We start from the raw sequence: 15,554 nt of genomic DNA on the forward strand, positions 1-15,554 counted from the left end.
GTGGTGGTGTCACACAGTAAGGGTAATGACAAGAATGTCTTATTAGGTACTGGGTGAGTTACCCGAACCCCCCTCTCAAATTTCTGCTCTTTCTTCAAAACTGTGGAAATACGTAAGGAACACACACACACACACACACACACACACACACACACACACACACACACTGTAGGTTAGGCTGTATAGACAGAGTTGCGTGGCGGTCATACTTTAATGAAAATGGACTGAAATCCTGAAGCTGGTGTACCGTACAGTATTGTATGTAGTTTATTATAAACGATCAGTTTAATGCGACAAAAACATCATCCCAACGGTGCAACATGTAGACCATGGTAACACAAAGAGAGGCTGTCCATTGTCCCACCAGTAGCCGAATATCCCCGGGATAGTAATGGTGCTGGGAGGAGACTGGAAAACTCCTTGTTGCTGTATATAAGGGCTGGGGACGGTCCCGAGGACTGCCACATTTAGTTGGTTTTCACTCATATATATATATATATATATATATATATATATATATATATATATATATATATATATATGCTGATTAAGGAAGAAGAAAAAACTTCGTGTTTTTCTTCTTTCATATTATCATATATTAGATCACGCGCACCTACAGTGATTTACTTGCATATATATATATATACATATATATATATATATATATATATATATATATATATATATATATATATATATATATATATATATATATATATATATATATTATATAATTTTCGGATCCTTATGACAACTCTACGTCGCATTTATATAACATTTCTCTCCGCCTCGTCTTTGTGTTTACCGCGAAAGTAAAAAAGAAAAAGAAAATAAATTTCGACCGAGGATGAAGGTTACTCCTGACAAAATTACTAAGAGGGCAATGATGTGGAAAAATACCACATTGTACACGAGAATTCCATTAACCCAGATTTGCAATGCACCCCCCCCCCCCAAGGCACGCCCAGTATAGTATGAAGTATTTTTAACTCGGTTGAACTCACACACAAACACTTTTTGTTTTCCTTTGGTTCACCAGAGTTTCTCAGTATATATATATATATATATATATATATATATATATATATATATATATATATATATATATATATATATATATATATATATATATATATTGTCAACGGTTTTCTCATTTCCTTTAGTCAAACTTTAACTCTCAAGTTGTCGAGGAATTGGTCCACAACCTGTGTCTCATGTCATAGAGTATAGAGAAGCACAATGTATGTCTGTCTGTTCGCTATGCACGGCTACAGTTTTTAAGAGAGCTGAAATTTGGTACGGAACTGCGCAAAATGCGCATGCACCCAAGTAATGTCCCGCAGGCGAAATTTTTGGGATTTGGCCTCGGGGTAGGGGGGGGGGGTTGGCGGGAGTCCATAAAATAAGATAATATTTTCCTCACCATCAAAACCCTTACGGACCTGCCACAGATAAGAATACCCATCACCCTGACTTCACAATAAAGAAACGCCTTCCTACCCAACCCAATGAATTACAAAACGCGCTGTAAAGTGGAGTTATACACGGAACATTAAAGACATCTTGGTAGGGGTGAGATACTGCCGATATAATGGATAATTAATGAGGAATAAGATAGTAAAAATGAGTTGAACTTCAGAGAGTCAGGTATAATAGTTGCATTTGATTGACGAATTCGCGAACTTCAAGTAATAGCTCTGATGACTGACTTCTTTTTTTTTTTGGGGGTAATTTTATATTGACTACATTAAAGGTTGTATCAGATATATCGGTCATAATGATAGGTGAGTATTGATTATTAAAGGCGACATGGGTTGGTTGATGGGTAAGGTGAAACGGCTAAAATTACAAGCCACGGCACTCTGAAGGTCGACGCAGACTGTACAATAAAGACCAAATAATATATATACTGTACTCAGGGGTTATATGTGTATGATGTAATGCTCATTATAGTGCGTGACATTTACGAGTACATTTCTAAGGAGTTTTACCAGGTGCTACAAGATTCTAATAGATTCCTTGTCCAAAAATAGGAGCACAGTACACACACACATACACACACACACACACACACACACACACACACACACACGTCTCGTCCGCACACACCATATATGCACACGCGTCACGCCCACACCACACACGTCTCGCCCACACCACACACGCATGAAATATATGGTAGCTCACAATATAGTTATCCTAGCTCACAACATAATACTCTCAGCTTAAAGCATAATACCCAGGCCCCAGCTCACTGTATAATTCTCCCAGCTCATATGATGATATTCTCAGCTCTCAATGTGATGATCTCAACCCATTACATGATTCCCCCAACCATAGCTGGTATGTCAGGAGTTCTGAGGCTCAACTCAGCTTCATTCTTCCACAGACTCGACCTTGTTGAACGGGAAACGAGTCACCACCATCAGCTCGGCCTCCCTGGTCTCCACCTACGACGTTCTCCCAGGCTACCAGGTGAGAGAGGAGGGGACGAGTTGGAGTGTGTTTTTGTGTGTTTGAGTGTCTTTGTGTAAGTGTATGTTCGCTTGCCGGATTACTTGCTAGAAACTGCATATATCATTCAAGAATGTTGAATTTGCCCTTAGAGTTTTGCGATTCTATTTCTACACTTTTTCAAAAGTATAAGTTTTTTCGATAACGTAATAACTGGTAAAGTAGTTACTTTTCTCTCTTCCTCTGAAATAATTCACACATGATGTCAAAAGTTATAACAACATTCATACTTGAGAATTTTTCTTTAAATTAAAAAACATTTCTTTTTACTTCCAGTCAAAGGTGAACAAATTTCTTAGCAGGTTTCCTTGAACTTGCCTTGACGAGAAATCCTTAGAACCTTGGTATATATTTTCTGAATCGTTAGCCACAGAGACAATGACAGGAATCCTACTACAGAGGGCGGGACGTCGTCGTGCTTAACCCGTCTCAACCCTTCCTGTCAATCATAATGTTATAACAAAAATGTTGCGCCACTCCCACCCACTAAACGATTTTTACAATAAATTAAAATAAACCAATGTGCTTTTTTGTTTCTTAGGAGCAGTTATTTAGTATATTCAATACGTATTAGCGGTAAGGAAGAAAGAGATAGTGTACAGGTGCAGAGAGTTCGGACACGGAAGCTGGCTGGGGGCCATCAGGACGGCAGGTACCCATTTACAGAGCAGAGGGAAACCTATCTGGAGTTGGCGACCTCGTATTTCACTGATGAATCTCAAATTAGAGCCGCTGCCTGGGATTATGGAAGCTGTTTTCGTGATGTGTAACAATGACGGTGGTGCCTCTTGCATACCTGAGCAGGTGGAGGCACGGGGTCTCACACACACACACACACACACACACACACACACACACACACACACACACACACACACACAGTTACGTCTCTGTGTGTTTGCAGACGTAAACAAACACTATTACACAGAGATACACTTTCACAGTAATAAACGTGAGCAGTTACGTACACAGGCACATTCACTTGTATGAAAACGCGACCACACACACGCACGCATAAGAGCAGACACTTACACACTTCCCAAGAACACACACATGATTACCCTCGCATGGAATATGATGCACGATCAAGGGTATATATACATAAACTCGGACACACGCACACACCGGGGGAGAGAGAGAGAGAGAGAGAGAGAGAGAGAGAGAGAGAGAGAGAGAGAGAGAGAGAGAGAGAGAGAGAGAGAGAGAGAATTAATATCTTAATACCACTTTGCTTATAATCAAGTTCTTCGTCTAAAGGTTTAGGTTCTTGACTCGGCTACGTCACACACATTGGTGTAATTTGGTTTAATCTGGTCGTTTGGGGACACACTATGGTGTCAGGCGATGTGCCAGGTGCGGCGGCTGGGCGGTGCGAGGTCATATGGTTTAACCAGGTTGTTTAAGATCACACGCAAGTTCCAAGCAGTGTGTCAGGTGCAGGGATGTGGCGGCGGCTGCTGGCCGCTATGGCAGGGTGTGAAGCTTAAGTTAACACAGGGTTCTGCTAACTGCTTTATCAGGGACGCTTAGTTGTGAGTCACAAGATAGGAGTCACAGACAGCGAGCGGCCAGGTCTGGCTTCACTCAGTGATACTAAACTGACTGTAAACGTTGAGGAGGACGATGAGTGAACCGAGTCACTTAAAGAGTCTCCTCAGGCTGTGGACAACATCAGGAGTCTGAACCACCTGAGTCAGGTGAAGAACCGAACGTCTCACAACCTCTCAGTTCCTTGTTCACTGAAGTACAGTACTCGAGCACTGGGAGAATTTCGTTCAGCTTGAAAGACGGGAAACAAACTTGTAATGAAGAAAGCTATAACTGATAAGTTATACCGAATCAAATATATTTTTTTTAATTAACTGTCTACAATACAAGGCACGTGTTAATTTCTGCCGTGTTTGTCATATAAAAAACTGTTACGAGTACAGACGGTTAAGGTGATTTGCTTAACACTTCATCCCCGCTGACTGTCACGTCTTCACAGTAGGACGATCATGATGTAAGTCGACAGTCCCCATAATATACTGCACGTGTTCAACAACTTTGTCCATCTCATATACGGCAAAATAATAAAAACAATATTGACTGGTTACAAAGTTGACATTAATTGATTTTGCATTGAGCAGTTAATTTATACATAAATTTTGAAATATGATAAGAAATATTAATTTCAGCTTTGTGATTTGTAAATATTTGTTGCATGTTAACTGTGTATTTGCACCAGTCTGATGATGGACAATGTTGACCAAACGTAAAAAAATAACTCTCTCTCTCTCTCTCTCTCTCTCTCTCTATATATATATATATATATATATATATATATATATATATATATATATATATATATATTAAATGGAGAGTGTTGTAATGGATGGTCAAGTTAATGCCTGTGATTCGCTGAATAACGTGGTTTGGATAGTTGCCTAGTTCTACACGATCATCGCTAAGTTCGTATACAAAACACAGGAAGCTCCTCTTATATTTCTCATTGTTTGTACCACTACAAGTATCACACTTATAACAATAAACAATGTTAATACCACTATAAGTATCACACTTATAACAATAAACAATGTTAATACCACTACAAGTATCACACTTATAACAATAAACAATGTTTGCACCACTACAAGTATCACACTTATAACAATAAACAGTAGAGGACTGCAATTACCTGAGTGTCAAATCCTTATATAGTTTTACCGGATATGAAAATTAGTCTAACAAGAAGCCGGGACTATAATTAATTCACGTAATAATTTAGCGAGTTTGTTTTTGGGGGTAAAACTGTTCCTTCCATTAGCTATATGTAATAGGGAAGCAGTTGGCTGCTCTGTTAACTGTGATAGTTGGTTGCTTTGGGAGTATGAGTTGTGAAAATTGTTTGCCAAAGAAGATTTTAGGAAAACCATTTGCCATTACAGTCCTGCCGAGGAATTGTGGTCCCATGTGTAAGTTGGAGTAACTAAAGTAGATATGAAATGCCCGGGTCACCAAAGTGGAAGTTAAGTTTCATTTTCGTATTGTAAAGGAATAGCTGAAGTAGTGAGCCCTGTGTACGTAGACTTCCTGTACATGATAGTGAAGGCACTCTTTGATCTTTCTCTCTTGGTGTCTAGAAATGGAAGTTCACACTCAGAGGTGAATTGACTGCAGTGATGTATGTATGTTAATTGGTCGGATTAAAGACAAAAATGTTTCAGCTACGTGTCATCTATAGAGTAGTGGTTTAAATACAGCTCGGCGTTCTTATAACCATATAGTTTCACGAAAGACAAAAATGCGTTAATATAATGATTTGTTGGAAAGAAACAGTCCTTGGTCGCCAGAGAGAGAATTCATGAAAACTGGGATGAGTCATTGAGTACGAAAACATTTCCTTTACTACCATCACCCTCTACCGGCCTGGAGTGGGTCAACGCCTGTCAAAAATTGATTGTGTAGTTGATAGTGTAGTCACGGACCAAGGCCATGAACTGCCCCTGAAAAACAAACCCTGCAACTCCATGATCCCCAGGTGTGTGTGTGTATATATATATATATATATATATATATATATATATATATATATATATATATATATATATATATATATATATATATATATATATATATATATATCAGTACTCACTTCTCCCCCTGTGGTCGACACAGGCTCCTAATTAATCTAGTTAATTGCCTATTGACTATGAAACCACTTCTATTATCATTAGCGCCACCTGGTTACTAATGATCTCCCCCTCCTCCCACGCATCCTCCCTCCCCGTACCCCCAGACAACAGCTAAATACCTGTTGAATAGCTACATTTTTCAAGCCTCTTGTGGCGCAAAGAATTACTTTGGCTCTGATATGTCTTTTGGTATAGTTGTTAAATTAAGTCATAAAACACACGTGACTGAGGACATATACTGTAGATAACTTTCTGCTTCATTGATAAATATTCATGAAAACTATTGTTTAATAGTGAAAAGTAATATTTTCCTTAACGATGACTTTCGCTATCTTAATAATGATAATATTTAACTAAATTGAGGAGAGAAAATGTTCTTGCTGATAACATTAATTTAATGTAAGTATTATATTTATCTTCATCACCATCTACTGTATATGTACAGGCTAGCTCAAAATTTTGAAATGTATATATATATATATATATATATATATATATATATATATATATATATATATATATATATATATATATATATATATATATATATATATATATATATATATATATATATATATATATATATATATATATATATATATATATATATATATATATATATATATATATATATATATATATATATATATATACACACACACAATACTTTAGCCAGGCCTGTAAACACAATGGCGCAGGATGGTTGAATTTATTTTGTTTTAGCTCGAAATAACGAAAGTAAACATGAATATTATCTTAGGAAATGTGAAGTTGGTTATCACTTTTAGGCTATAAAGACAACTTTTTGTTCCCTCACAACAACTCAATATATTGTGTTTGTCATTGTGAAAGTTTACACATAAAATATCTTGGATTACTGGAACCTCCTTATTGATTCTGGGGTCAGGACCTTTAAGGTTAGCACTTGTAGGACCGGAGCTGTGATGGGCATTTAGTGCTTGTGTTGTTATGAGCGTTTATCACTATTAGTTTAAGTGTAACACTATACTGAAAATGTGCTGCAATTCAATGAGCATAATGAAGTAGTTAAGCTGTAGTGACCACATGTGTTCGTCATTTAGTGAACATGCACATGGCGAGCAGTGGCATGATAATTCTCGATCAGTTTCTTGTCTAAGATGAGCTATGGTCTCTAATCGACCTATAAGTCTATATACATATACAGATGTACGGTGTTGGTGTTTAAGATAAAACAGTCAGAACCAAGATTAATCCACAATAAAACATCAACAAAATCATCATCAGATAACAAAGTATTCCAGTAACCCACACCCATAATATGGTTAGATTTATCTTGTACAGTTATTTTACAATGAAAACTTTGACATTTTTCCCGATAATTCTTTTAAGTTTTTCAATACCATTTACGAGATCGCTGTGGTAACTGGTGAGTATTGTAGCATGGAATACCCTCCAATTTAGCCGAGATTACTTTCAGAAGATCATTGAACACATTGTTTTGGTAAGACAAAGGGTTATTTCTTTTGTGTCTGCTATTAAACCAGAGTCTCTCATTCTGGTAGCTGCAGTATCAGGTATCTTATCACACTTATCACAGTTTTATTTTCCGTTCCCTGCAGCCAGTTGGTGGCGGGGATATGCAACAAACCGCTCTGCTACAGAGGGGCGCCACCACCACACCCAAGCTTGAATACCTCGACCCTCAGCAACACACTCACACCCGCCTCTGCTACCCCACGTACTCTCACACAGACGCACGTAACATGCATAAATCTAAGAGGACTCACAGAAAAAAACAACAGGAGTTACATCAGCAACATGACGCATTGACGACCTCCCCGGGAGCCATACGGCAAGACCATGCCTCTTGGACGTCTACTTCAGCAACCACCGGACAAAAACAAGCCTCTTGGACGCCCTCTTCAGGAGCAACAGGACAAGAATATTCCCACAGGCCACCCACTCCAGCACAACGTCGCTCTCTGAGGCGCGATCATCATATCCGTGACCCCGAGTCCGGCGTTGCTCTCATGACTAACAAGAAGGAGAGCGTCGTGTAAATTCATGCTATGGGGACTAAGACCTTTTAGTGATTTATTCAAACACTTCAAACTATAAGTTGACTCGTAATTCCATCACAGTAACACAAAGGCAATATATTTCTAGTAACTATATTAATATCGTTTGGCGGTATAAATATTATCACAGAACAGTAGATAAAGACTTACTACCACAAATATCAAGTACAGGTTTTGAAAGAAAATTAAATTTCCCCAAAACGCTGAATTCTGATGACGTGAATACAGAGTACCCAGCAGATAATACTGCCTTCACACCTTCTTAATCGCCAGCATAAACATGTAAAATAAAACACCACCAAGAAACAGACGTGTTGCATCGGTTTTCAACACGTCGAAGCTGTTACGCGGATCTGACATTCCCTTCACGTCGTCATTCAACCCCTTTGAAACCGTTTGATAGTGTAATGCAGCTTTACCTTTACACCGGGAACTCTGTTTGTCTGGAGTTTACTTGTTTCATACGAATAAACACCAGGTGTAGAAGGACCTTCTTATAGATAACAGAAGATTCGCACTCCCAAAATTCGGCACAGCTTGTACTGTAATATCCAAAAATTACAGACGACTCATCGGTGGGAAAAAATATTTTCCATCGAACAGGAAACAGCAAAGTTGCCGTGGATCGCCTCTAACGAGCAGACACAACACCTCCGACGGTCAAACTCTTCTAGGTGTATGGATAGCAGGCTGCAGCTGCCTGAGTTTGGGACACACCTGTAGATGCTGTGAGAGACCAGTAATTTAGGACACACCTGTTGATGCTGAGAGAGACCAGTGCAGCAGTATGGGACACACTTGTTGTAAGGACCGCTAACTATGCCTCAATTAACTATTTCATCTACATCCTTCAAGTATCACGTGTCTTAGGAGATGGGTTTACAAATTAATAATTCATTTATACTTCGAGGATGGGAGGACAGTTACTCCATGAAGCTAAGGTGTCATCTGCAGGTACTACTAATATATTATTTACAGATCCAGGAATAATTAGGTACAGTCACCCAAAAAAGTCCTGTCGCGAACCACGAACCCCGAGATTCAGACTCGTGAACCCGAAGCAGTAGACACTGATACATTATTTTGTCCATAAATGCTTAGGATTCAAGAGTCTGAATCTCGGGGTTCATGGTTCGCGACAGGACTTTTTTGGGTGACTGTACAGTCCACGCCAATTATAAGCCACACAGACTGGCAGCCTCGAATTCTAATCGGCAACTTCGCTGGGTGCATCCCTCCTCACCCCACCTCCAGAAATACACAAACCAGGTAATTAATAGGTGGTCAGCCAAGGTGTAAAGTGAACGCTTACTCCCGAACACGTTAGTATGAATAAATACATTTTAAAACTGTATTTTCTTTCTGTTTCTAAAACCTATCCAGGCATTTGCTTAAGTTACGAACATGATAGAATAATACAACATGATGTTGGAGCTTCGAAACAAGTCACTGCTCATTTACATAGGATATTCCACCAATGAGCATTGACCAGAGATGTTGACAGACGCCCACCGCGCCCCGAGGCTCGCCTTCAGCAACAGTTTGTCGATAAACTAGAGGAATTGAGGAAATATGTAGTGTTTGTTCACCGACGAAAAAATTTTTCGTCCAATAACCAAATAACCATGACCGTATCTATGTGTGGCGCCGAAAAAACCCACAAGATAGCTTACCCAACACAAGGTAATATACCCATAAAGTCACATTTGTAACGTGGTTAATTTTGTAAACTACGCATCAAATTACTTCTATGAAATCCCACATAATTTGCAATAAATAACAAATCATAATTTGACATGAAAGCGAAGAATATGTAGCAAAGTGATAAAGGGTCTACCCATTATTATGATCGGTGCAATATAAATGAACACCGGGGCGGCCTAGTAAGGGTGGACCACTCTCCACAGCGTCGGGTACGTCACAGGGATTCAGGGACGGTTGAGTGACGAAAGATATGTTAACATCTTTAATAATTTTTTTTTAGCGCTTTTCTCCGGGAGAGGAATTTTCCCTTCCCTCCCGGCCCCATAATATTCGTCCAGGATCGCTACTCCGTCAACACAGCTAGACTGGTGCAGCAGTGGTTCCTCACACAGGAGACCTTCCACCTGTTAGACTGGTCTAGCAAAAGGGCAGACATGAACCCGATCGACAAATTTTTGGGATTCAATTTCTCACACGACACGGACCTTGTTGGGAACCACGCCGGGAAGATGAGGTCAAGACTGCAGGCCGTAATAGAGGAGGGAGGCTGCACAGTCTACTAATAAATTGGAGAAAATAAATGTTTTTTAATACCCTTTTCCAAATGGGTGGTGGTAGGAATAATAACGAAGAGAAAATGTAAAAGTCTAAATTGTGCTCTTCTACTCCAAATATAATGAACTAGAGATTACACATTTCATTATCACTTTGAAAATAAAAACCTCATTAATGTAATAGAGTAGTATTATGAATATAATTAAACGTTATGTTATTCTATGTTACACAAAGTTCGTTCATTAATAAGATATTCATTTGGTGTCAAAATGGTGAAACTGGATTGGATCGAGTTATGACCACTTGCTTACACTCGCGTTCCAGTGTTGCTGTGAAACACACCCAGTGGAGTGGTGATGGATGTCTGGTGTAAGTGTCTAAATTGGGAATTGACACAATGTTGATATTTACGAAAACCATGACGGTGTTAGGGTTAGTTCATTAGATATCCTAAATACCCTTAATAGATTGTAGAAGATAAAGGTTCAACCTCTCCATTCAATGATATGACCTTAAGGTAGGGCTGTGATGGTGGTAAACCATACCAATACCAACCTTACAGTTACGACACTCAGTAACCATAATCGCCGTATTTACACCTAGTTGGGATAGGGCCTTATTCTTCCGGGCTAGGCCTTCATACCACAGTGGCTTGTTGGCTGAATATAACTCAATAATGTTCTGTGTTAACCATTTTAAAATGTATTTGCTCCCATTTCTTCCCTGGAACTTAGTCAGCATTAACATTTTATTTTACTTGTGTACTGAAAGTGGCTTCATTCATTCCCGTAAATCCTGTTAATTTTTAATTCATTAAAACCTTACGAAAGAAATAAGAAACATTTTAAGTAGTTTGCCCCCCAAAACAACGTCCAGTACTGCCCATAATTTACGCTCTCACACTAATATTGAAATTAATCCATCAAGTCTGTGGCGAGTTACCGAGTGGATACGAAATCTATAGCGGACGAACGAACTGACGGAAGGATGGACAGCGTCATTGCTATACTGTACACTCAGTGTACTGTATATCCCCAAAACTTTCGGTCCGGGAGGAATATTGAAAAAAAAAAATTAACGCATGTTAACAAAGTAAAATGAAATGAACGACTTTCTATCTTCCGAAAACTTAAAAAAAAATATATGGTGTTTGATGCAAGCTGAGGAAAACGTGGCATCCTTAAAAATTACATCGAAAAATACTCTGATGTTCTTAAACCCCGAGGAGGAGGTCTAACGCTCCCGAGGTGTGAGGACGTCCGTGAGTGTGAGGACACTCCCACACATCTAAAACTGGAGGACAGACCCAACTTACCGAAAACATTGGTCTCTTATGACAAGCTGTGACAGCCAACACCAAAAATTTAAAGAGCAAATAGTTCTCTACCAAAAAAGACCTTAATCCTAAGCGCCCTTGAGGTCCACTGACAGAAATTTTTAATTTGCCTTCGATTTATTAAATTTCAAGTCAAATATGTCTGATTTTTTCCACTAGTTTATAGTCACACAAAGGTTTATTTACTAACTTTAAAGTTAATTTTGAAAACAAAAATCATATGTAACGCGTGTAGAATCAAAGTTGAGTTAAGTGACCTACAATAAAGAAATAATAAAAAACATTTACAGGTCTATGTCCTGTACATTCAAGCGGTATGATCAGTGGTATAGGAGTCCTCAGGAACAATGTAAGACCAAGGAAAAAATTCAGCCCTGACTCAGGTTGAACGACGCACAGGCTTAATCATAATTTTTGTCGTTTCTTGTCTTGTGAATAATACAAGACAAGTTACAACCCATACAGCCAGCCACCAGATGCTTATTATGGTTTGTTCAAAGTGAAAACAACGATGCAGATTTCGCAGATTTAAAAAGATAAACGGAGAAAATGATAGTGACACTGACGAGGGCCCGCCTGCCTAGCACATCTCTTTTTCTTGGTCATTGTGTCTTCCTGTAATTAAATTTAAATCTAGGCGAGCTATATTTATTTCAGAGTCCAGACACAACAGTCAGTAACAAATAAAACATTACATCTCTCTGAATTCAATACAATCAGTCAAAACAATGAAAATTTTTGTTATTTCATCTTCGAATATTTGTCGAATTTTTCTCTCAGATTTGTTTGGGAGTAGATCGCATACATTTCTGTAAGTGTGAGGCACTACGATCCTGAGCATTACGGTTGGAGCCCATTAAAATTGGGATCCATTGGAAATAGTACTTACTAGGATTGGGACACTTAATTACTAAGCTCCAATCCTAATGGTTCGGTTAGGTTGTTACCAATTAGGGATGGGACCTGTTTGACGAATGAACAGCTGATAGCGAGGACACGACGCCTCCAAAACATGAAGCTGATTAACTAATAACCTGTAAAGCAGGATAATGAAATCATGACAGCATGGCGAGGGCCATTTTATCTCAGTGTAGCAAGAACTTCCATGAGAGATACGGATGCCTCTAAAAAATGTGAGTGTGATCACTGTACCCACTTAAATGGAAGAGGTGAGGCTCTGACGGCAAGAAGGTAGGAGGGAAGGGGGAGATTTTCATATAGACAGAGACGGAACCAGAGGCGACCACAAAGACGGTGTAAGGATAGGGAACGGGTCCGACTTCAGCGTGAACAAGTGGGACATATAGTTGTCTCATTGATAAGGGAGGGACACCGATGTCCTCAAAGATGGAGGAGAAAGTGTAACATTCCTTTTAAAACTGTTGCGGGATGGGAAAGACTCCAGACTTAGCTGATGAATAAAACGACAATCAATAAATATGATAACTTGGACGTACCTGAGATATGGTGTGGTATTGTCCCTCGAAAAGCTGTTTTAACTCGCACTTACCTGGAAAAAAGAAAAGGAAAAATCCAGTTAAGATGACCGACCAGCTATCCCCCCTCCCCCCACACACACCTATATGATTATTCACACTTAACTTACCGGAATAACTAAGGCAGAACCAATGATCTTAAGCATTAGTTTATGCCAAATGGATGACTAAGACAACTTGTTCAATATGTCAAGAACACAACAGTAGTAGTATTAGTAGTTACCTTGTGCTGGTGGTTGCGGAAGCCCTGGCACCGTCTTGACACTTTATGACACCTCATGGCACTTGACGACACTTTGCTGTACTCTTTGACAAACTTTACATCTTGCGATAGTATAAAACACTTTGTAACACTTTACGACACATTGCGAATCTTTAAAACATTTTGGGAATTTTATCGACATTTTACGGAATCACTGGCACTTTACGACACTTTGAGAGACTTCACAACACCTTACGACACCGTATGACACTTTATAACTATGAAATTATATGGCTTTTATGGCACTTTAGAACACTGACACTTTAGTTCACTTCATGACACTTTAGGCCACTGACAATTTAGGACATTTTGACACTTTAAGGCATTTTAACACTTTACGGCACTCATGATACTTTAGGACATTTCATGACACTTTAGGACACTTACGGACACTAGGACACTATGACAACTTAGGACACTTCATGACACCTCTGACACTTCATAGTAATTTTTCATCGTGCATCACATCTTAGGACCTTATACGACCCTTAATAGCCTTAATGGCATTTTATCAGACATAATGGCACTTAAAAGCACTTTATAAAACTTTTCGGAATCACACGAACCATTGTGACGTAACGTGACTCCTCATGACGCTCTCGCACCTTATGCCAACTTACGACACTTTATACCACTCTTTTGACACGTATGGGTGCTTTTGGCGCCAACAATTACTTAATGACACTTATAAGTCTTCATAACACAAATACTTTATATCATTTATAAACACTTTGCGTTACTTAGAAACACTTTATAATACATGTGATCACTTCACAATACTTATGAAAACTTTACGGCACTTAAAACCACTTTTTGAAACTTAAGACCCCTTTGAGACACTTATAACTACTTTACGACACTTATACACACTTTGTGACACTTACAAACACTCCATGACACTTACAAACACTTTACTATACTGACAAACACTTGGCGATACGTGACAATCCTCGTCAATTTCAGTATCTTCACTTCACCGGCTGTTTGTTTGTCTATAAGCCTTCGTATACACACCCTTAACGGCACTAAGGCAGAGACAGCACTGGGATGACTAGTCTTGTTAGAGGCTTCTGTTGACATTCTTATAAATCCGAAACAACGAAACGAGGCAGATTCAAGACCTGAACGAACCGGCCTTACCTCGTCCAAGTGCTATGACGAACTGAGTTTGGTCGGGGTTTTTTCATTCGTTTTTCACACATGTAGCTTTAGATATCTTTTCTTTATCTGTTCTAATTATAAAGTATAAGCCAATGTATTACACAAAATTATATGTCAATATTTTACTTCAAATATTGGCTCGATTTTTGATGATCGAGTCTGATGTATCGAAAAGTTGTTCCTGAACTGTCGAAACAATTACGTCATCGATGTCTCAAAGTGGTGTCAGTCAACTGGTGACAAAAAGTATCCATAATTTTGTATATTGTTTATCCCGCTTTATTTTATTATTAAAAAACAAACAAACAAACAAAACTGAAACACGCTGAAATAAAATACATTTCAATTAAACGTAACAAATAAAGATAGAACACATTTTAAATTATTTTCTCATCCGAAAGTCAGCGCTTTCGAAGACGTGTGTTTTGTCTCTGGAAGAACAACCCAGACCACGACTAAACCAAAGTTGCCAATAATCTCCACACATCTGTCTGGTATATTGTGTGGTTTAATATTTTAAACAGACTACAGACAAGCGTAAAAAAGTCAATTACCTTCAACTTAATTTAAGAAAGATGTTCAAAGACAGTTTGTAGCAGTAGTTTACCTTGTGATTGTTAGTAGTAGGAAGGGAAAATTCCTCTCGCGGAGAGAGGGGAGGAAAAAATCATTAAAGATGTCAACATATCTTTCGGCACTAAACTGTCCCTGAATCTCGGTGATGGTACCCGCCGCCGTACAAAGTAATCCACCCCCTGCGTATTCACCCTCACTCGGCCGCTCTGTTATGCG

The 15,554-nt window shown here is 38.8% G+C and overlaps 1 protein-coding gene across 1 annotated transcript in view; it reads left to right on the forward strand.

Moving 5' to 3' along the window:
• LOC121871705 (nephrin-like) overlaps positions 1–9,303 on the forward strand; it is a 100,747-nt gene extending 91,444 nt beyond the window's left edge. Inside the window, exons 14-15 of the mRNA XM_042374117.1 lie at positions 2,390–2,475; positions 7,790–9,303. Coding sequence (XP_042230051.1) covers positions 2,390–2,475; positions 7,790–8,230 — 527 coding nt within the window. The 3' untranslated portion in view covers positions 8,231–9,303. The remainder of the gene's footprint in view (positions 1–2,389; positions 2,476–7,789) is intronic.
• The last annotated feature ends 6,251 nt before the right edge of the window (positions 9,304–15,554 follow it).

Source organism: Homarus americanus, unplaced genomic scaffold (assembly GCF_018991925.1).
Source record: "Homarus americanus isolate GMGI-L3 unplaced genomic scaffold, GMGI_Hamer_2.0 scaffold39675, whole genome shotgun sequence".
Classification (NCBI taxonomy): Eukaryota; Metazoa; Arthropoda; class Malacostraca; order Decapoda; family Nephropidae; genus Homarus; species Homarus americanus.